This window comes from Globicephala melas, chromosome 15, assembly GCF_963455315.2.
Source record: "Globicephala melas chromosome 15, mGloMel1.2, whole genome shotgun sequence".
Classification (NCBI taxonomy): domain Eukaryota; kingdom Metazoa; phylum Chordata; class Mammalia; order Artiodactyla; family Delphinidae; genus Globicephala; species Globicephala melas.
Genome location: NC_083328.1, coordinates 42,860,928 through 42,884,531, shown reverse-complemented (window position 1 = coordinate 42,884,531; position 23,604 = coordinate 42,860,928). Strand labels below are relative to the sequence as shown.

General features: G+C 52.6%; 1 protein-coding gene across 1 annotated transcript; it reads left to right on the top strand.

Moving 5' to 3' along the window:
* The first annotated feature begins 8,806 nt into the window (after positions 1 to 8,806).
* On the top strand, positions 8,807 to 11,960 carry CD93 (CD93 molecule). Its single transcript, XM_030872486.2, has 2 exons — positions 8,807 to 10,929; positions 11,193 to 11,960. The coding sequence occupies exons 1-2, from the start codon at positions 9,008 to 9,010 to the stop codon at positions 11,215 to 11,217; spliced, it is 1,947 nt and encodes a 648-aa protein (XP_030728346.1). The 5' UTR covers positions 8,807 to 9,007; the 3' UTR covers positions 11,218 to 11,960.
* The last annotated feature ends 11,644 nt before the right edge of the window (positions 11,961 to 23,604 follow it).

Genomic DNA, 23,604 nt, shown 5'->3' with positions numbered 1-23,604 from the left:
TCCCGGCCTCACCCCAGGGGTCCTGTTCTCAAGGTTCACACGTGTATCCAGTAGGAAGGAGCATCCCTGGAGGTGCGGTTGTGTCCCTCTCTGTTTAGTGGGTGTGTGTTGAGTGCTCAGAATGTTCCAGGCCCCATGCTTCTGAGTGCTGTGTGTGTGTGTAGGCCAACATACAGGGTGTTGCAAAGGCCCCATGGGAGGGGCCTTGCAGCCTGAAGAACTGTGGCTGGAGGAAGTGGAGATGAGGATAGAAAGAGGAAAGTACCAGACTAAGCGAGGCCCCATTAGGGTTTGACTTTTCTCCCGAGGGCAGTGGGAAGCCCCAGCTGTGTCTCACTGTGGGGTGTGTGTGTTTGTGGGGAAAGAAATGTCAAGGTTTCTATTTCAAATGGTCTCACCCCCAGCCTAAGCAGAAGAGTCTGGAGCTGAAGCAGGTGTCTAACGAGGGAGCTGGTGCAGAGGTTGCCGGGGGAGGGTGTGGGGCGCCGGGCAGGCAGAAAAGGCAGGTAGGGCTTCATGGTAAGCTGTCTGCCAGAGGTCTGGGGAGGTGGGAAGTGAGGATGCCTCTGACTTCCTGAATATCCGTGTGGATGGTGGGCTGGGGCAGAAATAGTGTGATTTTGGACTGAGAGTCAAGGTGAGAATAGGCGGCTGGACAATCGGGTTTGGAGCCGAGAGGACAGGTCTGATATGCAATGGGCATCCTCGGGTCAGTGGGGCCCAGGGGCTGGCTGAGGAGGATGGCCATCCTCAGAGGATGGTCTACCTGCTGTCCTTCTCGAGAGGATTCTGGAAGGAACTCCTGGCGGCCCAGGAACTGAGGATGGACACGGGCTGTGTAGCTGCCCACCGAGGTCAGAGGGCACCTTCGTGAAAGCAGCATCGGGACGTCAAGGAGGCAGAAAGGAGAGAAGAGAGAGAAGTAGGGAAACAGGTGACAGCCCACGGCTGTGAGAAGCATGTCTATGGCAGGAGGGGCGGCGGGACCGTCTGGGGCGGGGGCGGGGGGATGCTCTGCAGCCTCTTCGGGGGCATGGGGGGACCTGGGCGCCTGTGGCCTGGCTGACTCAGACTCCCAGGCATGAGCACCTGCTGAGTTGAGTGAAAAGTCTGCTACCCGCTGCATCTTTGAGGATCACGGGGGAGAACCCAACAGTCAAGCTCCAACATGGCAGGTCCCCCACATCCTTTCTGAAGCTGTATTGACATCTCGAGTTATGCAGTTTCCTAGTAAAGGAAACTCCTGTGTTTCTGCACCCTCAACACCCATAACTAGAAATTTTGCGTCAAATTAAAATATATTTGTTTCATTGAATTCTGTGGAACCGGCTGCTTTTGCAACGTGACAACCTCATTCCTGAAAATTGGTCACCATTTTAAATCATAATTCTTTGGGGGGGCGCTCGGAAATGAATTGTTAACACAACAAAATCACTCCACCTTTAAAACACCAGGGATAAAAGAAAGCACACTCGCTGAATCACTCAGGTGAAACGCGGGCAGCCCCTGTCCCTCCTGGCTCCGCCCTTTTATAGGAAACCATTGGGACCGCCTCTGCTCTGGGTGCTGTGAGGTCGTCACGTGTGATCCTGAGCAGGCGAGGGTGTGGCTACTCCCCGTGTGGGTCTAGAAAGCGTTCTGCGTGTTGGGACCTGAAACCTCTGGAGTCTCCCCCTCCTTTCTGCCACCCATGAGGTTCCCACGGGGAGAGGAGGGCAACAGGTAGGCGTGTGGGATGAGCTGGCTCGGGCGTGTCTGCTTTCTGACCCTTCTGGGCACCTACTGCGTCCGCCTTCATGGGGCCTGAGGTGCAGACAGGCTGCTGGGGTTTGGACGAGCAAAGGCCAGTCTTCCCCAGAGTTTCACTGTCACTGTCCCAGCCCCTGTCTGGAGCATCTGCAGGGGGGACGCCTTCCCACTGCCTCTCTCCCTGTTGGCACCAGGCATGGAGGCCGACTCTTCCCCCAGGAAGAGCCCAACCAGAAGCCTTTTCTCTCTTCCAGTATGGGTGGGGGGAACAGAGTTTAGTCCCTTGAGCTGTTGTGTGGAAATTTGATTCTGCAAACAGACGAAAGGCCTGCAGATCTGGGAGGTCTTCCGAGGTCACTGGGTCAGCTCTTGTCCTACAGAGTAAAATCTTTAGAGCCCAAAGTCTGGAAAGAATGCCTTTGGCTGCAAGTAACAGCCAGTGTATAAGTTGCTCAAACAATTAAAAATGCTAACAAGTCCCTGTGCTGTATAACATAGCCAATGTTTTATAGTAACTTTAAATGAAGTATAATCTATAAAAATATTGAATCACTATGTTGTACACCCCAATCTGATACAATATTGTAAATCGTCTATCCTTTAATAAAAAATGCTAATAATTTCATATAAGAAGTCTCAGGCAGGGCGACTTCAGGGTCAGCCTCCTTCCCTCTTCATGCTCTGCCCTTCTGAGTGCGCCAGTTCATCCTGACTCCATCAGCTTTGCAAACCAGCACTCCTAGGACCATTCCGAGGATGGGGTGACCATTTCTCACGTCTTTGTTTGAGGGCAAGGAGAAATTTCCCGAAGCATCCAGCTCTCTCCCTCACCCCACACGGACAGCCTGTGCCACATGTCTGCCCTGGTCCAGGTGCTGGCCAGGGGGTGGACATGCCATCACTGGCTCAGACCTGTCCAGGTTTACCCCTGGATAGAGGAGTCTCTGGCACCTCCTGAAGCTTATCGCCAACAAGAGTGAGAGAGTGCATCTCCCAGCCCACTTCCTACAGAGAGAAATGTACACAGAATCCCGATAGACCCCAAGTAACTTTCAGCTGAACAGCTACTGTGGCTTAGATGAGGGCGGGTGGGCCACTGGGTTGATATTTAGTGATGTTAAGGCCCCCAGAGCTACAGGACCCAGCCTGCAGCACCCAGAGGACACTGACCGGACCACTGGTTTCCATGTCAGAGGGGTGCCAGCATCGTCAGGGACTTTATTTTTCAAAAGAAGCCAGAAATCTAGATCTTTATGTAAAATCTTACACTATTAAAATAGTCGTAATTAATTCACATTTTAACTAACACTGTGGGTCTAATAAAAAATGTCTAAGAGCTGGACCCAACCTGGGGCCCATGGTTCTTCTCCTTTGGATAGAGGCCAACGTCTGGAAGTTGAGACAAGGCTTGGCTGTGAGCTCTTTGCACCGACTGGGAGTGGTACCTCCCCCTTGGGAGACACCACGCACTGCAGTAGAGGCCCGGGGGCACCGTTACCATCCTCCTGATCTGGGGACCAGGCCACTTTCCAACACTTATCTTCCAAAAAGCACTGGAGAAGGGAGACGAGAGAAACCAGGACACTCAGAGAAAATTGCCAAGGATGTTTCCTGCAAAGGAATGTTCCCCTGGCCAGGCTGGAAACAGGTAGGGCGTGGACACCGTGATTCATTGCTGCAGATGGAAATTCAGAACCTTTATGGGAAATGAAAGGTGATGATGACACAGCCACCAGTGAAATAAACGTAGACAAATGAGCCCAAGCTCGAGCAGGAGAATCCAGGCTACGGGGAGCCATGGCAGCTGAATCCACCCGAAATTGAGTGGGGCCTCTGCACACCCTGGGCCGTCTGTACCTTGACTCTCATTAGTTTTAACAGGATTCGGTGCTGGTTTGGGGGTGTCAGTCGTGAAAATCCAGTCCCTGCTGGAAGGCCTGAATAATAAGGACGCTTCTCCATTGCACCCAGGGCAGATTCGAGGTGCCACTCTCACCTCCAGCAAGCCCAAGTGCGCAGCCGCGCCCCCAACTGCCGGCGTTATAGTCCCTGCCCCGTCCAGCTCCCCTTTCCTCTCCTTACGCTCGCCCCTCTTCTCGGGAGGTGCAGCTGTGGAGACGGACAGAAACAAAGCAGCTTGCAAAGGGTTATTTCAAGAAAAGGGTTATTAAAAAAAGCGAACTGGTTCATTTTCAAAATGACTGCATTGAACTAAATTCAGTCAGTCCGTTCTTCATGGGAGGTCAGGACAGGGGCATCCTTCTTCTGTTTGCCCAGAGAATGCCCTCACCAGACGATGGATACGGGCTGGGGGTCTGCCGGGTCCAGCCTTCCCTGCCCTCACCTCTCCCTGCTGAGCAGAAAGGGTCAGGGGTCACAGTGGCCATTCATAGATGGATAATTAAGGGCCCAGGAGCGCCGAGTCACCCACCTGCAGTCACGGAGCCTGGGCCAGGCATAAGAGGAGAATTCACAGAGTGACTTTATCTGGAACCACTAACCTCACATCTCAGGATGACGCCAAGTTTCTGTGGAATAGTCTCGAAACACCAGATTCTAGGGTGCTCCCAGGGCACTCAGGGAACTCCATAACCGATACTCCCACAGATTGGACACCACAGTACTTGACCGAGGGGTCTCAGTACTCCGCTGCCAGCAGTCGTGCTCCCAGCTCACCTCCAGGGGAGACAGGCTGTCTATGCTCCAAAAGCCAGTGGTGCGTGGGCCTCCTGATGGCCCCCTGGACATTTCCACCCTCTGGGGGCTTCCTTGAGAGTCAGCTGGGGCAAAAATGGTAGCTATAACCATAAGAACTGTTTAAATGTGAGACTGTATTCACATGAGTGATAATGACGCACTTACCGCACCCAGCACTGTGCTAGGTCATCATTTAATCCCACGCCTCTGGGGGTGACGGGTGGCACCGTTTGCATTCTGGGAAACTGAGGCCCAGAGAGGAAAGATACTTGCCCGACGTCCCTGGGTTTGTGTCACACTTTGACTACTGATCACTGCTACAGAAGACGGGAATTACTACTCTCATTTGCTCCTGTTTGGGGATGCCACACAAGGCAGAGGCAGCAGTCCTGGCCTGGCAGACAGGCCCAGCTTCCACTCGTGTTCCTGGGGCAGGACACAGGGCTCCTCAGCATTCCAGGCTCCCCAGCTGTCAGTGGTGGCCCAGGGCCCACCTGAGAGACCCTGGCCATAGACCTGGCCATAGACCTGGATGTACCTGATTGGTTCCGATGCATCCTTGAGACATCCGCGCCTCCAGATCCGGCAGACATACCTCAGGAATCTCCAAGATTTCCCTGTCAGCTTCCCGAAGGAAATGAATTCTATGTATTCAAACTGCATGACCTCTTTTCTAACAACAGTTGTGTAATTGTTTTTCTTTCACGGAGAATCGAATCTTGGATGTGAGGCATATAGATCATTTTTATTTCTATAAAATTATACTGTCTGATTAGGGCCAGACAATTGTATGGCCACTTATTGGAACCACTGAGAACCTTGTAAATGCCAAACGGATCCTGAAAATTGCCAGACCAGCTGCACGAGCAGGATTTACAACCTCGTGCTTCACGCCCGAGCCGTCCTGGAGACAGAATCTGCCGAAAGTGCTGTTCTTTTTTTTTTTTTTGCGGTACGCAGGCTTCTCACTGCTGTGGCCTCTTCCGTTGTGGAGCACAGGCTCCGGATGCGCAGGCCCAGCGGCCATGGCTCACGGGCCCAGCCGCTCCGCGGCATGTGGGATCTTCCCGGACCGGGGCACGAACCCGTGTCCCCTGCATCGTCAGGCGGACTCTTAACCACTGCGCCACCAGGGAAGCCCAGGGCTGTTCTTTTTGGTGATTTATCTCTTTCCAAGTGCTGACAAGTGGCTTTGCTGGTCAGAGCCAGATCCAGGAGGTGAGCATAAGTTAACCTTAAAAACAACGCTTGACCCAGTCAAGTTTTCTGTAAATATTGTGCATGATAAATTACATGAGGACACTACTTACAAAATGTGGAAAAATCAATAATGCTCTACAAGCATGTTTATCAGCCAGGGAGCCAAACAAAGGCTCTGAAGGGGTGGGGGTGCGTGCAGGGTGGAGAGTCTGAAAAAGAAAAGCTGTCTGTCTGCAGCCAACGCAACAGAGGTTTCCTCCTTCTCAGTTTTGCCCGGTGGGGACGGGTGGGAGTGTGGGGTCTGCCTCGCTGGGCTTTGCCGCAGGCAGAGTAGCAGCAGGGAGTCTGCTGTGCTCCAGCCCCACGGGCAGTGCCTCTGTCTCTCGGTTACTTTAACAGAATCCACGCCAGGGGTGATGGCATCAGGATTCCCGTTTGCCTCTCTGACAGACCAGGAAAGCAAGCCCTCTAGAGGTGTAGTGCTTGGGTCCCATCCCAAAGCCGGCAAATGGCCAAGCTGAGGCTTCGACGCCAGTTGCCAGAGGCGGAGTTCACGTGGTCTTGGCTGGTCAGCGTTCTGGTGGGACAGTGGCTCCCCTCACCCCCCGGCACAGGTGTGAGCCCACTGAGCCCTCACAGAGCCCCATGAGATGCGAGCAACTGCCCTGGACTGTTGTGCGTGAACAGAGAGGTCCCGCAGCTTGTCTCAGGTCACACACCCGTGAGTGGCAGAGAGGGATTTGAACCTAGGGTAAATGTGTTCTATCCCTTCAAAGAGCTGGAAACTCACAAGCCACCCCCAGGGAGATGTGTCCTCGTGTGGTTTTGCACAGATGGGATAGTGTACCGAGGAGGGTCAGTGCAGCAGCTCACACCGCGGCACAAGGGCGTTGCTTTCATTCTTTATTTGTTCTTTAGTTTTTAAATTTATTTTTATAGTTGCTTTACTTCCACAGAAAAGGGAAAGACACAGCTTCATCTACGCCTGAAACTGGGGTCGCCAGTCCTCCCACACCGCTTGGGTCCCTCCGCCCACTCCCCGCAGCACAGAGGGAGGGAAGCGTCTACATGCAGGTCTCAGCCCTTCAGTGCTTCCTTCTGGATTTCAGAACAAAGCCCCCAGTGGTCACTGTTTGGGCTCGCAAGGCTCCCCCTCCCCGGGTCCTCTTCTCACTCCTCAGGCTCTGGTAGGACTGTCCTTCCTTCACTCCTTTAATAAGGTCATGTCCCTCCCTCCACAGGGCCTTGGTACATGCTATTCCCCCATGTGGACGTCATTTCCTCTCTTACCTATTCCTCCTTTAAATTCCAGCTCCACTGCCTTTCTTCCCCAGAGGAGCCTGTCCCAACTGCCCACCCCACAACCCCGTCAGGACCTCTCCTGACTCCCTGAGGCACCTGTCACAGCTACAACTGTTCAACATGTTCAAATCTGTCCACTCTAAGAGATGTCAAGGGTCCTGAAGGCAGGAGTTTTCTCCTAGAATCCCAGTGCCGAGCCCAGCACATAATAAGGGCTTCATTAACATTGGTTGGGTGGATGGATGGATGGCTAGATGGACGGGTAGATAGATAAAAGGATGAATGCATGAATGGATAGATAGATAGATAGAACGATGGGTGGATGGATGGATGGATGAATGGTTGGACTGATGGATATATGGGTGGGTTGGTGGATAGATGGATGGATGGTTGAATGGATGTATGTATGAATGAATGGATGGATGGATAGATGGGTGTGTGGATGGTTGGGTCTCCATAGGCACTAAAGAGCACAGGGAGAATTCTATGGGTTCTAAGAAAGCATCTCTGGACTCTCGCAAACATCTGATTAAGATAAAAAGGACATAGGGAGCACCCCCTGAGGGGTCTCTGACTGGAATCTGAGATGGGTGCTTTATCCCTTGTGGAGGCTGAAAGCCCGTGAGTTCCCAACTCCCAGGACGCCCTTCTCGAATCTCTGAGGAGAGACAGTCTCTGAGGTGCCGCAGCTCAGCCCCTGGGCAGGTCCTGCCACTCTCCACCAAGCGTTCCCTCTGGGTACTGGGCCCTTACCATCCACCCAGAGCGCCAGGAGTCGCGGCTCCAGTGGGGAGTGGAGCAGAAGGGGGAGTGTCCCGCCCCCTCCCCTCACTGGGGAGACTGACACATGGTCCACACAGTCTCCTGGGGAGCCCAGGAGCCCCAGGAGCCCCCAGTCACCTGCTTGTTCAGTGTCACCCTGTGCTGGCCCCTTCCTTGTCCCTGTATCACTTCCCCTCCCAAATAAACTGCTTGTCCCAAATCCTTGTCTGGGGTCTACTTCTCAGGGACCCCCAACCAGTGATAGCCCCGATGAGCAAAGCACGTCTGTCATCACAGGAAAAGAACTTTTAGATTCAAGGGCCTTTGATGAGTCGCCATGCGGAAGGAGGTCGGCCACGGCCTGGACTGAATTTGGGCCCAGATCTCCTGCCCTTCCCGTAACCCCCGAGCTGAGGAAAAGCAGGCGTGCGAGCCCAAGGCTGTGAGGCCAGAGACATTTTCATTTTTCCTTTCTGGTGCTTTCTGTGACGCTGCTACATCACAACACAATATTTGCACTGTGAAACCCTGAAAACTGCCCAATTTCACCCAATTTGGTTGAATGTTCTCGAGGAGCTTGGCGTCGTGTTAGAAACTCAGACATTCCCACGGCCCAGTTCCTATTTTAAAATTGCCTATCTATTTAAAGTTCACGATGGGGGGAATAAGAGAAAAAGACTTTCAAAGCCAAAGGGAACATGAGAGAGGGAAAAGGAAAGTCCAGTTCGCTTCTAAAAAAGGCTGAAAATTACAACCCTCCGTGGCCCCGTGTCTCAAGTCTGCGGATTCGTTTTTTCCTCTTCTGGTTGTTTGCAAAGCAAAGTGGAATTTTATTATGGGATAACCAAGTGAGTTTCTCAAGCTCCTGGCCCCCCAAATCTACTCACTCCACGGCGTGCCCTCACGCGGATGGGAAGGAGGACGGGCCCCCAAAGAAAGCAGCCGGTGTCTCCAAGCTGCAAAAGAACGTCTCCCCTCCCCTCCCCCATGCCACCGTGCTTCCTTATTCGGGACCCAGCGACGTTGCCTGGCTCCTTTTATGAACAACAAAAGCGTGATGAAGGCAACAGGAGTCAGAAACTATTCAGCACAGGAAGCCCCCGTATCCGGTGAGGAATAAGAAGTGCAGCGACAGGATGCGCCTTGGGTCAGGGGGCCGCGGAAAGCCCTCAGCCTTTGTGTCCTTCCCTGCGACGGAGTGTCCACGTCTGAGCCCTCGGCTCCCCTCGGAGCTCAGCCGGGACTGCCGCTGTCACCGCCGGGCCGCCAGCCTCCCGCCCAGGGGAACACGGAGGCCATGATGGCCGGCTCCACCGGCCTGCTGCTGCTGCTGCTGGTGGTACAGCCCTGGGCGGGGGCTGTCGCTGCCCAGGAGGCCGTGGTCTGCGCGGGGGCTGCCTGCTACACAGCCCACAGGGTCAAGCTGAGTGCGGACGACGCCCAGCTCCGCTGCAGCAAGAAAGGGGGCAACCTGGCCACGGTGAAGAGCGAGGAGGAGGCCCTGCACGTCCAGGGCGCCCTGGCCCAGCTCCTGCCACCGGGGGCGCCCCTGACAGAGCGCATGGGCAGGTTCTGGATTGGGCTCCAGAGAGACAAGGGCAAGTGCCTGGACAGCAGCCTGCCCCTGAAGGGCTTCAGCTGGGTGGGCGGCGGGGAGGACACGTCGTATACCAACTGGCACAAGGAGGCAAAGAACTCTTGCACCTCCAAGCGCTGCGTGTCTCTGATGCTGGACCTGTCCGCGCCGGCCCTGGCTAGCCGCCTTTCCAAGTGGACCGAGGGTCCGTGTGGGAGCTCCAAGTTTTCTGGGAGCAGCATCGAGGGCTTTGTGTGCAAGTTCAGCTTCAAAGGCATGTGCTGGCCGCTGACCCTGGGGGGCCCGGGCCAGGTGAATTACACCACTCCCTTCCAGGCCACCAGCTCCTCCCTGCAGGCTGTGCCCTTCGCTTCCATGGCCAACGTGGCCTGTGGGGACGGGGACGAGAGCTGGCAGCATTACTTCTTGTGCAAGGAGAAGACCCCCGGTGTGTTTGACTGGGACAGCTCGGGGCCCCTCTGTGTCAGCCCCAAGTTCAGCTGCGACTTCAACAACGGAGGCTGCCAGCAGGACTGCTTCGAGGGTGGGGAAGGCTCCTTCCGCTGTGGCTGCCGGCCGGGGTTCCGGCTGCTGGACGACCTGGTCACCTGCGCCTCTCGGAACCCTTGCAGCTCCAGCCCATGTGGAGGGGGGTCCACGTGCGTCCCTGGGCCCCTCGGGAAGGACTTCATGTGCCACTGCCCCCCAGGCTACCGGCTAGACTCGACTCAGCAGGACTGCGTGGACATGGACGAGTGCCAGGACGCTCCCTGCGCCCAGGAGTGTGTCAACACTCTCGGGGGCTTCCGCTGCGAGTGCTGGGTGGGCTACGAGCCTGGTGGCCCCAGAGAGGGGGCCTGTGTGGATGTGGACGAGTGTGCCCCCAGCCACTCGCCCTGTGCCCAGGGCTGCACCAACACAGACGGGTCTTTCTACTGCTCCTGCGAGGAGGGCTACGTCCTGGCCGGGGAGGACGGCACCCGGTGCGTGGACGTGGACGAGTGTGCGGGCCCGCAGGGCGGCCTCTGTGACAGCCTGTGCTTCAACACAGAGGGGTCCTTCCGCTGTGGCTGCCTGCCAGGCTGGGAGCTGTCCCCCGATGGGGTCTCCTGCACTGGGGGCCTCACATCCCTAGGACCAACAGCTGGGCCTCCCCAAGGGGAGGACACAGGAGATGGAGAGGGGAGGCTCGTGTCTTTTGCTGCAACGTCCAGTCCCACCAGGGACAGCCCCGAGGGCGCCTCCACGGTGGCGCCCACCGCCAGGAGACCCTCCCTCCCAGACAGCGCCCCCATCTCCCTTGCCCCACCTGACATGCTGGCCCCCAGTGTGTCCCCTGGTGTCTGGATGGAGGCCAGCACCCAGCACCCCACGGCCACCACTGGCCGTGAGGCTTCCGCAGGTGAGGATTTCACCGCCAAGCAAAGCGACGATGGCACGGACGGGCAGAAGCTGCTCCTGTTCTACATCCTGGGCACTGTGGTGGCCATCCTGTTCCTGCTGGCTCTGGCTCTGGGGCTCCTGGTCTATCGCAAGCGCAGAGCCAAGAGGGAGGAGAAGGAGAAGAAGCCGCAGAGCGCAGCAGACAGCTACGCCTGGGTCCCTGAGCGAGCCGAGAGCAGGGCAACGGAGAACCCCTACAGGTGAAGGAGGCTGGGTTGCCAAGGGGGCGGGAGGGGGGATGCGGCAGGCACCGGCTGGGGTGGAGGCAGCGGCCATGGCATGCAGCAGGCAGAGGGTGAGGGGCAGGCATGGCCCAGGCTGGGGTCACCCGAGGACTGCGTGTGCTCACGGGCGGTGCCGCCCTGCCCGTGGCTCGGTGCCCGTGGGTCTGTCCCCACGCCCGGGGTCCAGACGGCACAGCTGGGGCAGCAGCCTCCAATATGTCCCCATTTGTTCCCCACAGTCCGACGCCGGGGACAGACTGTTGAAACTGAGAAGGCCCCAAGACACTGACAGTGACCACCGTCCTCAGAGGCAGGTGCCTATTGGAAGCAGGACCCCCATCCTCCTGGAAGACTGGACTGGAATCTTAGCAAATAGTTGTCAATCTTCTCTTTAAACGCCTGGCAACTTGAACTGTGCAGGTATCACACGCGTGTGCTGTGTAAGTGGTGGGTCCGGTGTCCTTTCAGGAATTTGATGCATGTTAACAATTCTCCCTCCCTCTCCCTGTTCAAATTCAAATGTGACTGAGTTCATTTCACCCTCATTCTGGATTGGGCGTGACAAGTCCGGTGCTAACGGGCTCCCTTTGAACTGCTTCTCTGCCCTCTTCTCTGCCCTCATAAGCATCGAAGAAGAAGTTGTGAACCAGGGAAAATTAGGACTGAAATGATTTGTGCCTCCTGGTGTGACAGAGGCTGAGTCGATCAACTGTTTGATTATTTAAGAAGCTCTGTTTCTGTCCGAGGGAACATGTTGAGGCTGGAGACATTCCTTTCCATTCCTGGGTTTCCATCTGCTTCGGTGGCACGGAGACAGAACGTAGTAATCGCATCTTCTAGTTCTTCAGGTTCTAGCAAGTCTTCAGTTTATTTGCAGATGAAATCTGAACAATGCGGGGAAAGTTGTACGAAGTGAGTTAGAAGTGCTTCTGAAAGCTAGAGTGAGAGGGCAGAGTTTGTTTCAAAACTACTTGAATCAATTCGTGTAAATAAATGTACTGATGTCACCACAGGCTTGATTGATGAGACAGACGCTCATGAGGACAAAGGTCGAGGACCACTGGTCTCTGAGCCAGGCGGCCCCATGTCCCCGCTGCTGTCCTGCCCCCTCTGCAGCTGCCTGGGCTTCGATGCCCTGCTGGTTTCTGGAGGATGTGAGCGAGCTGCTGGGCTGAGGTTTAAGCGTGTTGTCATAAGCCTTTAGTACAGTTCACGGTGGCTGATGCCTCCTGAGAGCTGATCCTGGCTTGCGACCGTAGCACCACCAAGTCAGGACTGGTCCCGCGGGTGCTGGCCCAGAGCTGCCTACGGCACAGGAATCCCCGGGCTCTTTTCCTTAAAAAAGGGGGCGAGAGGGAAGGAAGCAAGAACAGGAGAATAACTACGATCTTGTGCAACCGCAGACACTGCTCACAGCCGTTTTAATTTATAGCCTCGCGTTTAAGTGCTCACTTGCAAAGATTTCCCACCACTAAGACTGTTGTTGTCGGTGGCTCTCTGTCCCTGCCAGTTCTGCCTGGGTGCCTGGAAAGCAGCCCGGGTTCACTGCAGGCCGGAGCCCTTAGAAGCTGCCTGAGCAGCACGGGAGGCCTGGGCACCCAGAGGGCACGGGGACTCGGCCTCTCTGGCGCAGGACAGAGAGAGGTAACTTGCCAGGATCCACACTCCGCCCCAGAGCTCGGCACTCTGCGTGCACGGCCTTCAGAGTCAAGGAGGTGCCCTTTTGCCAGTTTTGAAATGTAGGTGCTTTAGCTCCGTTTTTGATTTTTTTTTTTGCGGTACGCCTCTCACTGTTGTGGCCTCTCCCGTTGCGGAGCACAGGCTCCGGACGCGCAGGCTCAGCGGCCATGGCTCACGGGCCCAGCCGCTCCGCGGCATGTGGGATCCTCCCGGACTGGGGCACGAACCCGCGTCCCCTGCATCGGCAGGCGGACTCTCAACCACTGCGCCACCAGGGAAGCCCTATAGCTCCATTTTTGAAGAAAAGAAAATGGAAAACTGGAGGGGGTTGGGGGAAGGAAGGAAGGAGAGAGGCCTGATAGGACCCAGGAGGGGGTTCGAAGTGTCTGCTTTCTAAAGCCACCTAATATTCTGCAGTTCCCACTCGGAACACTGGGGTTTAGCACTCCAGGGGGCGAAGGCTGTGTCCCTCGGCCCCGGGGTGGTGTGCCGTGCGGCGCTGACCATCGGGCAGCCCGTGGCAGTGTGTGCACTTCGTGGCTGGCGTCTGCACTTACAGGAGGTGCTTTCCTCTAGGGCTTTACGGCCCTCACCCTTGTCACTGGGGCGAGGGGGACATTGCTAGTCCAGGCTGCCCCGACCCCTGTGGTCCCCTGGCTTTGAACTGGCTGAGGTCACCGACGTGCCCTTGGTTTCAGCGTTCATGTGGTTTCTTCTACAGCCCAGCCCCATTTGGTCTCCGTGTTTGAATTCTTCTCTGGTTGGGGTGGGGAGGTGAATATGCAGCCCTGTCCCACCTCCTACCCACTGCGACATCCCCCCCGGGGGCGGGTGGGGAGAAATGGGTGGATTTCTCCAAATCCCTTCTGTCAGAGTCAGCCCCTCTGCAGGCGAGTGGGGTCTACCTGCCCTCACAGCCACAGCCCAGCAGTGGCCGCAGTCCCCGGACTGGACCACCTCGGGCAGTGACTGATGAAAAGCCTCAAACCGAGGGTTTCTTCTCCCATTGAACACGGCTGTCATTTTGTGCCAGGGTATTTGAATCCTTGTTTTGGGAGCTCGGGGCCAATTGACAAAGTATCCATTTATCCAGAGGCCCAGGTGGCTCGGCCGTGACATCCAGGGAAACGGACAGATGGACGTGGGGAGAGGTGGGCTCTGCCACACAGAGATTCCTCCAGCCGTGACCCTGGGCTGGACGGGGGCAGACCAGGCACTGTTCCGTCCCTGATTCCCTGACCTGCTGAGAGGCAGAGCAAGCTGAGTGTTGGGGTCAAGGAGAGGCTCCCCTTGGCAATAGGTTCAAAGACAATTTGGACTTTCCTCCAAAGAATTTCTCATGGTTCACTAATTTTATATTCGGGACAAACTCACCACCTCCTCAGGAGATAAATTAAAGGGAGGATGTCTCCCTAAACACACCCGTTCCTGAATTTCAGGGATGATCCCTGAGATCACTGCTCTTTTCTCTCGTTGGCCATTGGGAGGGGCTGATGCCGGAGGACAGTCCCCTGGGGAAGCCGAGTGTAGACAGTCAAGGGGGGGGCGGTTCTTCAAAATCGCCTTGGGCGTGGAGGACCTGGTGAGTGACCTTTGTGCGATGAGCCCCGGCTGCTCCGCAGTGTGGCCTTGAGGCAGAAGCAGCTGTGCTGGTGTCCCTTTCGGTGCCTGAGCCATGTTCCCAGTGGCATTAAGTGGGTGCATTTGCCAGTTCTGGCTTGAGGCCGGGAGGGATGCAGGCTGCGGTCACCACCAGGCCTGGCAAGGCCATCTCAGGCCTAAGTGCCTGTCAAGGAGAGACAAGCAACCTCTCCTAAAGGCTCGTCCTCACATCTTCCCCATGATCAGGCAAGAAAGTGGAATAAAAAATTAAACGTGTGTGTGTGGTGCAGGAGGAGCTGAATTGGGAATGAGTCTCTCTCTTGCACACACATGTGTAGCTGCGTCTTTTATGTCCTGGTCATGAGCCCTCATCTGAGCACATTGTGAGGGGCCTGGATTTCATCCCTGAACAACCTCTGAAGAATGTGGATTTGATCATTAGCTACTTTTATTCCAAATCTCTTTCCCATATATAATTCTGTGAAAACTAAGAGAACAGAGATGAGATTTGACCCCCCAAAAAAGCACTAAATTCAAAATGACACAGTTTTTTAAATTTTATTTTATTTTATTTTTTATTTTTTATTTTTTTGCGGTACGTGGGCCTCTCACTGTTGTGGCCTCTCCGGTTGCGGAGCACAGGCTCCGGACGCGCAGGCTCAGCGGCGCTGGCTCACGGGCCTAGCCGTTCCGCAGCATGTGGGATCTTCCTGGACCGGAGCACGAACCCGCGTCCCCCGCATCGGCAGGCGGACTCTCAACCACTGCGCCACCAGGGAAGCCCCACAGTATTTTTTTTAAAGCAAATCTAGGAAAGCCTTTTCCTATTATTTTTCTTCTTAGCTTCTCCATTGTCTAAACCAGGAAAACAGGAAAGCATTGCTTTCTAGCAGCTGCAAAATGGTGTAATGTCCCCTACATATTTCCATCCCTGAAACAATAGCTTTAGCATGGGAATCTGAGATATAAAATCCCCGAAAACATCTGTCCCTCTCTGGCCGCAAAACCCACTGCTTAAATCTGGGTGGTTTGTGGCGTTTGCCAACCAACAAAAAGAGGATGATAAAATTCTCCACGTGTTCGATAATCAAATACCTTACCCCATTGCAGATTCCAGGGACTAATACTCACCGAAGTGCTTTTTTAAAAAAATGCGGTGTGTTTTGGTCTGTTCACGGAGATAATGCCCATCCGTTTTAAGAAGAAATTTTGGAGTTCCTTTCTCTCATTGTTCCTCTTATCTGCAAGGGGGCAAGTGTTTCCTCTCAGCAGATTTCGCCCACTGGCCTGAAGCTCTTTTTGCATATTTGGCTTAAGCTTGAAATAGATCATAGGCGAGGCCTGGCTCGGCGATATTAGATGCCATGATATTAGATATTAGATGTAAATGTCAGCAGTCCCTCCACGAGTGCTAAATGAGAATGTAAGTCTTTTTGGATGTGTGTATTTGAAGTTTGTTCCCCTGATGCTGGAATCATGGGCTTTCTATGTGGGGTTATTTCACCCCAGGCCGGCGGAGGGTGGGTTGCACGCTGCGCTGCCCTCAGGCCTCTGAGAAGCTGAGTGGCACCTCCGTCAGCCTCAGAAGTGGGTTGTCCTCCTTTGCGCTTTGTTACGCACCTGGCCTAATAAACTCCGATATACATTGCTGTCAACATGTTTTAATATGTTTCATAACAGCTCAAAATACACAGCAGAAACTACATTCAAATGTATCTGTGTCCCTTTTCAGAGATACCTTGACGGCTTGCCTCCTTACCCACTGGAGGTGACACTGGCCCCAGGGCACCTAGGTTGGGGGAGACCCGGGGGGCACCCAGGCCCCCATCTGTGCTTCCAGATGCTGCCCTCTGATCCTGAGCCCGTGCTCCACGCCGCCACCTCCACCGTCCGATTCCCTGCATCTTTTTTTTTTTTTTTTAATTTAATTATTTATTTATTTTTGGCTGCGTTGGGTCTTCGTTTCTGTGCGAGGGCTTTCTCTAGTTGCGGCGAGCGGGGGCCACTCTTCATCGCGGTGCGCGGACCTCTCACTGTCGTTGCCTCTCTTGTTGCGGAGGACAAGCTTCAGACGTGCAGGCTCAGTAGTTGTGGCTCACGGGCCTAGTTGCTCCGCGGCATGTGGGATCTTCCCAGACCAGGGCTCGAACCCGTGTCCCCTGCATTGGCAGGCAGATTCCCAACCACTGTACCACCAGGGAAGCCCCTCCCTGCATCTTTTTAGTTGCATGGGTGACACCTGGTGCAGGATTAAACGTGTCCAATTGGTGTGATGTGTAAACACTGTTCTGTAATGATCATAGGAGCATTTATCACCACTTGGTCAGCAAACATTTTCCAGCTTATTTAACTGATTGGACGGACCAACTGGCTTGCTCATTGCTTGGCTGCAAAAACGTCACCGTGACTGGAGGCTGGGGCAGCAGATGGTGGTTGATTCCCAGTCCACCTGCTTTGCAGATTGTGTACTTGGTAAGAACAGGGCTTACGGAGGATCAAGGGCTCTCCAGTGATGCTAATGGCCCGGACACTTGTGATAAACAGTCATTACTGGGGTCCAATAAAGATGATCCTTGAGCTGTCTAGCCACTAACAAAATCCATTTGGAAATTATATCTTAATATGAAGAACCATGGCTGACCCCACCACAACGTACACACTCACACAGAGACACGCACCGCAAACACAGAAACACAAGGGCCCCCACAGACACAAAGGGACACACAAACACACACAATCCTAACATCCTCTGTTTCATATTGAAATACCTGAGGCCAGGGTTTCCTGATTTATGGGAAAAGCCCATGAACAAAAATGCCACATTTTAGCGGCAAGTCCTCTTAGTGACTTAAAACGACGTAAATGCTAGTAAATCTTTCAAATATGATTCATTCACAAAAAAATCGATTTATACAGAGTTATACCTACTGCACAACGCAAGTATATCTGTGACAGACAACACGTAGATTAAAATGAAAGACCAACATACACATCACGTACCTTCCACGGCTTTAACGTGGACTGAATGAGTATGCCCCGTTTTCAGCTGACTCCTAAGTCCATTCAGTAAGAGGAGACAGAGACAATAAACCCCAAACCAAAAAGCCTCAGCTCAGTCTCTCCTTGAATTATATTGTGACATTACAGTTGCTTAAAAAGAGAACCATGTCTCATCCCCTTTACACCCTGGCTCATCCTTTTCGGAGGAAATGAAGGCCAGGTAAGCGGTGAAAAGTGAAAAAAGAGGCCCAGAGTGAAAGGTCGGGGAGAAGCCCCGAGGCCAGCCGCCACTCCAGGGAACTTGACCCGAGGGGCCGCTCTTTGCAGGCCTGAGCAAACCCTCCCAAGCCTCCAGGAGCCCACAGCCAGAGTTCCCCACGTGCTGCCACTCGGGTTCTGTTTGTTGGGTTTTTTATTTGAGGTTTGTCACCATTGACTTGGATGTTAGTCCTCCCTTGCGGTGGAAATTGGTCCATAGAATTCAACTGCATGGAGGGAAGGAGGGGAAGAATGGAGGATAAACAGAGAGGGAAGAAAGGAAAGAGAGGGAGGGAGGGAAAGGAGGCAGGGGATGCTCAGATAAAGGTCAAGGTGAAGGTCATCGGGCCCCAACTGCACATCTTTGCTCTCAGTTTAAGACAGTGCAGGGCCGTTTTCCCCTCTGTGCCATCTCTAACCTCCTGGGTCACATGGTGGAGCAGCTGAGCTGCATTCTGCTGATCCCGGTGGAGGACCAAAACCCTTCGCGTTGTGCTCTTGTCACCTTTCTCTGAAAAGCACTGCTTATCTCGTCCCCTTCACGTTTCACACTTGTCCGCATCATTGATATCATAGAGTCTTAAGCTGGGTCCACGATGTCTGCTCTGTTGAGCTCCTTCTGAATTCAAATATCCCATGAAAATAAGGACACTTGTGAGGTGGAGGAAAATAATTGTGCCTCTTACCTTCTTTCTCCAGGGTCTTCCTTTCCCAAAAAGATTATGTCCCAAACCTAAGTGTTGCAATTCCTTGTCAAACCCATCATCTCCGCACCCGAGAGTAGTGTCCCTGTGTGTCTCAGCCCTCACCCTCATGGTCAAGGTCAAGGTCGCAGTGTGTGTGGGGTGCAGTCCTGCACACGCGTCACACCAGTTTGTCCATCATCTTTGTCCAAGTCATCGTCTCTCATGGGGGTCAGCTTTGTCACTTCTTGTATTTCTGTCTGCTTTGTCTCCTTAAAGCTGTGCTGTTGGGTGATTGAAGTGCATTTGGTATATTGCTTTCTTTACCAATATGAAATATAAGTGTTTGGACATTTTCAGGTCAAATTATATTTTGTCTAACGCTTGAGACTGATAAACCTAATCTGTGGCATTTTATGAATACAAACTTTTTCAGTGAAAATTTCTTTGTTTTCCGCTTTCTTTATGTTTGTCTCTATGTGTTCCCATCCTGCCTGCCCTGGGTCCTCTTTCTCCATCGTAGGAGCCTGGAGCCCCTGCAGGGCCTCAGCCCAGAGGGTCTGAGTGAGTAGGTCTGGGCTGCAGCCCGAGAATCTGCATTTCTAGCAGGTTTCCCAGGGAAGCTGCTATTGCTGGTCTGGGGGTCCCCCAGGAGGGCCTCTCCTTTATCCATTTGGGGGCAGTATTCTTCTCTCATTGTTGGGAGCATTCCCTCCTGACCATCCTCTTGACTCTCTTATTCTGGAAGTGGTTTTGGATGGTCCTCCTCCCTGTGTCCCTTGACTTTCCTCCGCTCCTTGTCTTTCTTCCATCTTGAGGTGACTGTGAAATCGCACCTTCTCTCCAGCCCTCCCAGTGGCCCTTGCCCTTCCCAAAGCGCTGGTCACCTTCTGGCACAGTGTATCATCTCCTCCAGTAATTATGATTTATTATTTATTGTCTATATTTATATATATGTAAGCTCCTCCAGGGCAGATTTCTGTTGTTGTTTGGTCCCTGATACGCCCCAGGCCTGGCACACAGTGGTGCTCAATAACTGTTTGTCGGATGCATGGCTGCCCTGGGGGCCCTGGAGCAGGACAGCAGGCAGGGGGAGCCAACGCCGCACCCAGAGGGCCCTATTTTAAACCCTGATGTTGTCCGTGGCCTCCTCTCCGACCAGAGTCCACTAGCTGCCCCGCCGCTGTCTGCTCACCCCGCCCCGTCTCCGGCAGAGGGCACTGCGCACACTCAGGACGTCCCTACTGCTCTTGGACAGTTGCTCTCATATCCATCTGGTCTCCAGGCTCCCTTTGTTCCAGAAGCAGACCTGGAGACAGGGATTCCAGTGCAAGTAGTTTGTTGGGGAGGACAGCGTTAGCGGTAGAGTCTGGGGAGGTGATACAACCGTGGAAACTCTGGGAATGTATTCTACCCGAGGGCCAAGGGAGCCGGGGTATTGATACACCAACTGCGCCAATAATGGATGGGGCTGCTGCAAGGTGATGGGTAATCCCCAGCGCTTCCAGAGCGGCCTCCACTCTTGGGATGGGCGAAGACTTCAGGTACAGAGACACAGACATGGGAGGATGGAATTTGACCTGACCACAGTGACAGTCTCAGGGCTGTGGCTGGGCCCCCAGTCGCATCCTCACCTGTCCTCACCTGTCCCCTACACCTGGCTGAGACAGACCTTCCTTCCTCCACAAGTCACAGCAGATTTCTTCAGGAGGCAGCTGAGTCCCTGAAGAGAGAGTTCTCGTTCCAGATTTCTCTGATGGCCCCGTCCCTCTGTTCTTGGCGTGACCGCTCAGTGTTCCCGTGCCTGTCTTTTTGCGAGGCTGGGAGGCACCTGAGGGAAGGGTGAGCCTCACACAGAGCTTTACACGCAACCAGGTTTCAAATGTTGTCAACGTAAGGCCACCTGGATAGGTAGTTCACAGGATACGTTATTAAAGCAATGTGGCGGGAAAATTCACCAAACTTTTATTACTACAAGATAGAAAGTGGTATCTATTTATTGGGAAACAGCCAGTATCACTCTCCCCACTTTATAGGTAAGGAACCGGAGGCACAGAGTAGTTGCTAAACTTGTCCATGGTCACAGCTGACAAGTGGTGAAGTAGGGCTGTGAAATCCTGCATCCTCACCACATCACTAGGTCTCACTGCCTCTGACTAAACGCAAAAGTGTCAACCAGCAGCCAGTGAGGAGACAGGCTGGCTCTCAACCTATTTGAGACAGGAAGGTGGAACACTGAGCAATGATGGGTGTTTCTAATAATAGCGTATGTCCAAATGAGCATCCCTGTAACACTGCGCTTGTGTATTCCCCCAACCACACACGCATGTGCACACACAGACACAGACACACACACACACACACACACACACACACACACTAGTACTGCTCAAAAGCTCTCTGCCATCCCCAGAGAGTTTGTGCACCTGAGACCCGCCATGATCTGAGGGCGCATCTTGTGTCTGTGCCCTCATTGATCCCGCAGGGGCCTTCCCGGTTCTGTCTTGGTCACAATGGTATGTTCGTGTGTCGCGGAGGAGGAGGCGTGGCTGTATCCTGCCATCAGAGGTGACTTCTCCACTGGACCTCTTGTGCACAGTGATGGGAATGTCAGAGGTGCACCTTCATCAGAAACAGCTGGCTAATTTCTTAAAAAGTTAAGCATACACATAGGACCTACCAGTTCTGCTCTTAGACGTTTACTCAAGGGCAATGAAACCAGGATCCTCACATTCTTGGCCACAGGTATTCACAGGAGGTTTATTTACAGAGCACGGACCTGGACACAGCTTCTGTGCCCAGTCTTCTCTCTACCTCCCTCCAGGGCAGCTCGGGAATCATGAATCCCCTTCATTTTCCTGGCCTCCATCCAAAAATGCACATACCTCATGAAGAAGAGGTCTCCCCGCCACCCCCTCATCTGCTCCACGCCCACTCCCCCCCACAACACCATGCTGAGTATTATCTTTCAGATTCACAGTGTCCCGTTCCTTCTCTTATCTCCCTCCTTCAAGTCATCTAACTGCATTTCCCTCTGAGCAATGGCCAAACCCTACCCTTGGTCTTCAGGCCCTGCACTTTCAGGGAAGCATCTTTTACTATGGGAACAACCGTTCATGTTATTAAAATTCATAGGTAAGAACAACTTTGGAAAAGCTCCTGGGCGCTGCAGATGCCAGGTTTGAAGTGAGACCAGTGTCTGCAGTAATGTCATGGCCTTTCTTTAAGAGGCTTTTTCAGAGGGGACCAGATGCCCAGAATGGCTTTGATGTTCAGAGACTGGATTTGGTGTTTAATGGTTTGAGGCTGAAATGAAATGCTGTTTGTTAACTTTAGTTACATGCTGAACGTTCTTCAACATGAGGCACTTATCCTTTTTTGAGCATAGGAAAAGATGATTCATTTGGACCTTGTTATTTCAAAATTTGGAGTCACGTGGTCTGGAATCAACTCATGCATTAGCTTAACAAACAAGAAAACAAACCTGAATGAATGAATGAATAAATAAATAAAGTTTTGCTGGGGGAAATGAGGTTCATAAGAGATTTTTAGCTGAGCTGTTTAGCCTACAAAATTCATCTTCTGGTGCACTTCTCCCAATGTTTACATCCATTTGTGTAGAATAGATAGGAATTACAAATATTCTCACATGAATGAAAATGAATCAATATCTGTTCTGGGTATTTTATTCTGTTTCTACTTTTATGTGAAGCGAACCTGTAGTATTTAGTGGTGAATTTGCCTGCCCGTAATAAAGCCCGATTAGCATAAGGCTTATTTTCTCACATGACAAAGGGTCCAGAGTTGGGAAGTCTCAGGCTGCCACAGCTGCTGTCAACTGCCTTCCATCTTTTTGGTCCTTCATCACCAGCCTGCGGCTTTCATCCTCATGTTCACCACATGCCCCCGCAAAGGCAGTCCTTTTTTTCTTATTTATAGGCAGAGAAAATGTACCAATCCCACCGCTACAATTTGCTGAGTTGTGGTAAGTGTACACACCACCCCATAACCATTGCTCCAATCAAGAGGACCTCCCACCACCCAGCGGGTCCCCCGTGCTCCTCCCAGTTCGTTCCCACCCCCACTGCGTAGACCAACGCCACTCGGCTTCCCATCGCTATCCATTCCATTTGCCTGTTCTAGGCATTCGAGCTGATGGAATCAGAGTTCATCGGGTTCAAGCCGGTTGTTTTGTTACTTCTTTTCTGCCTTTTCTACTTTTTTGTTTTTCTTCTGATTCTTTTTTCTTCTTTTATTTTGGGTTCACCAAGTATTCTTTTTTTCACTACTAGACTTCAGTTTTTGAGTAGTTTTAGGTTTACAAAAGAATTGAGTTGAAAGTACAGAGAGCTCCCATATAACCTCTCAACACTTTACAGTTTCCTGTTATTACGATTTGGCTTTGGTGAGGTACATAGGGTAAAATGATGAGCCAACATTGACACATTATTATTAACTAAAGTCCATAGCTTACATTAGGGTTCACTCTTTGTATTGCACATTCTATAGGTTTTGAAAAATATATCATGACGTGTATCCACCAGTGCAGTATCACACAGAGTAGTTTCCCTGCCCTAAAACCCTCAGGGCTCCACTTCCCCAAAACCCTGGCAACCACTGATCTCTCACTGTCTCCCTAGTTTTACCTTTTCTAGCATGTCATACATTTGGAATCATACAGCATGTAGCATATGCAGATCGGCTTAGCAGTATGCGTTTAAGGTTCCTCCATGTCTTTTCATGGCTCAATAGCTCATTTCTTTTTTGGTTCGAATAACATTCCACTGTCTGCATGCACCACCATTTGTTTACCCACTTACCTACCGGAGGATATTTTGGGTGCTTCCAAGTTTTGGCAATTATCAATAAAATTACTATAAACATCCATGTGTTTGTGTGGACGTAAGTTTTTAATTCATCCGTGTGAATACCTAATAGTGTGATTACTGTATATTATAAGACTATGTTTAGTGTTGTAAGAAATTACCAAACTGTCCTCCAAGGTGGCCGAACCGTTTTGCATTCCCGTCAGCAACGAATGAGAGTTCCTGCTGCTCCACATCCTCCTCGACATTTGGTGTTGTCAGTGTTCTGGATTTGGGCCATTCTAATAGGTGTGTAGTGGCATCTCATTTTTGTTTTAATTTGCCTTCCCTGATGGCATGATGTGGAACATCTTCTTATATGCTTATTTGTCATCTGTGTATCTTCTTTGGTAAGGTGTCTGTTAAGGTCTGTTGCCCATTTTAAAATTGGGTTGTTTTCTTATTGTTGAGTTTTAAGAGTTCCTTTGTATATTTTGGGTACCAGTCCTTTATCAAAAATTTTTTTGCAAAGATTTTCTCTCAGTCTGTGCTTATCTTTTCATTCTCTTAATGGGTTTTAGTTGCCCCACACCTTGCGAATTGCGAGTGTGCTGAGGAGAAAG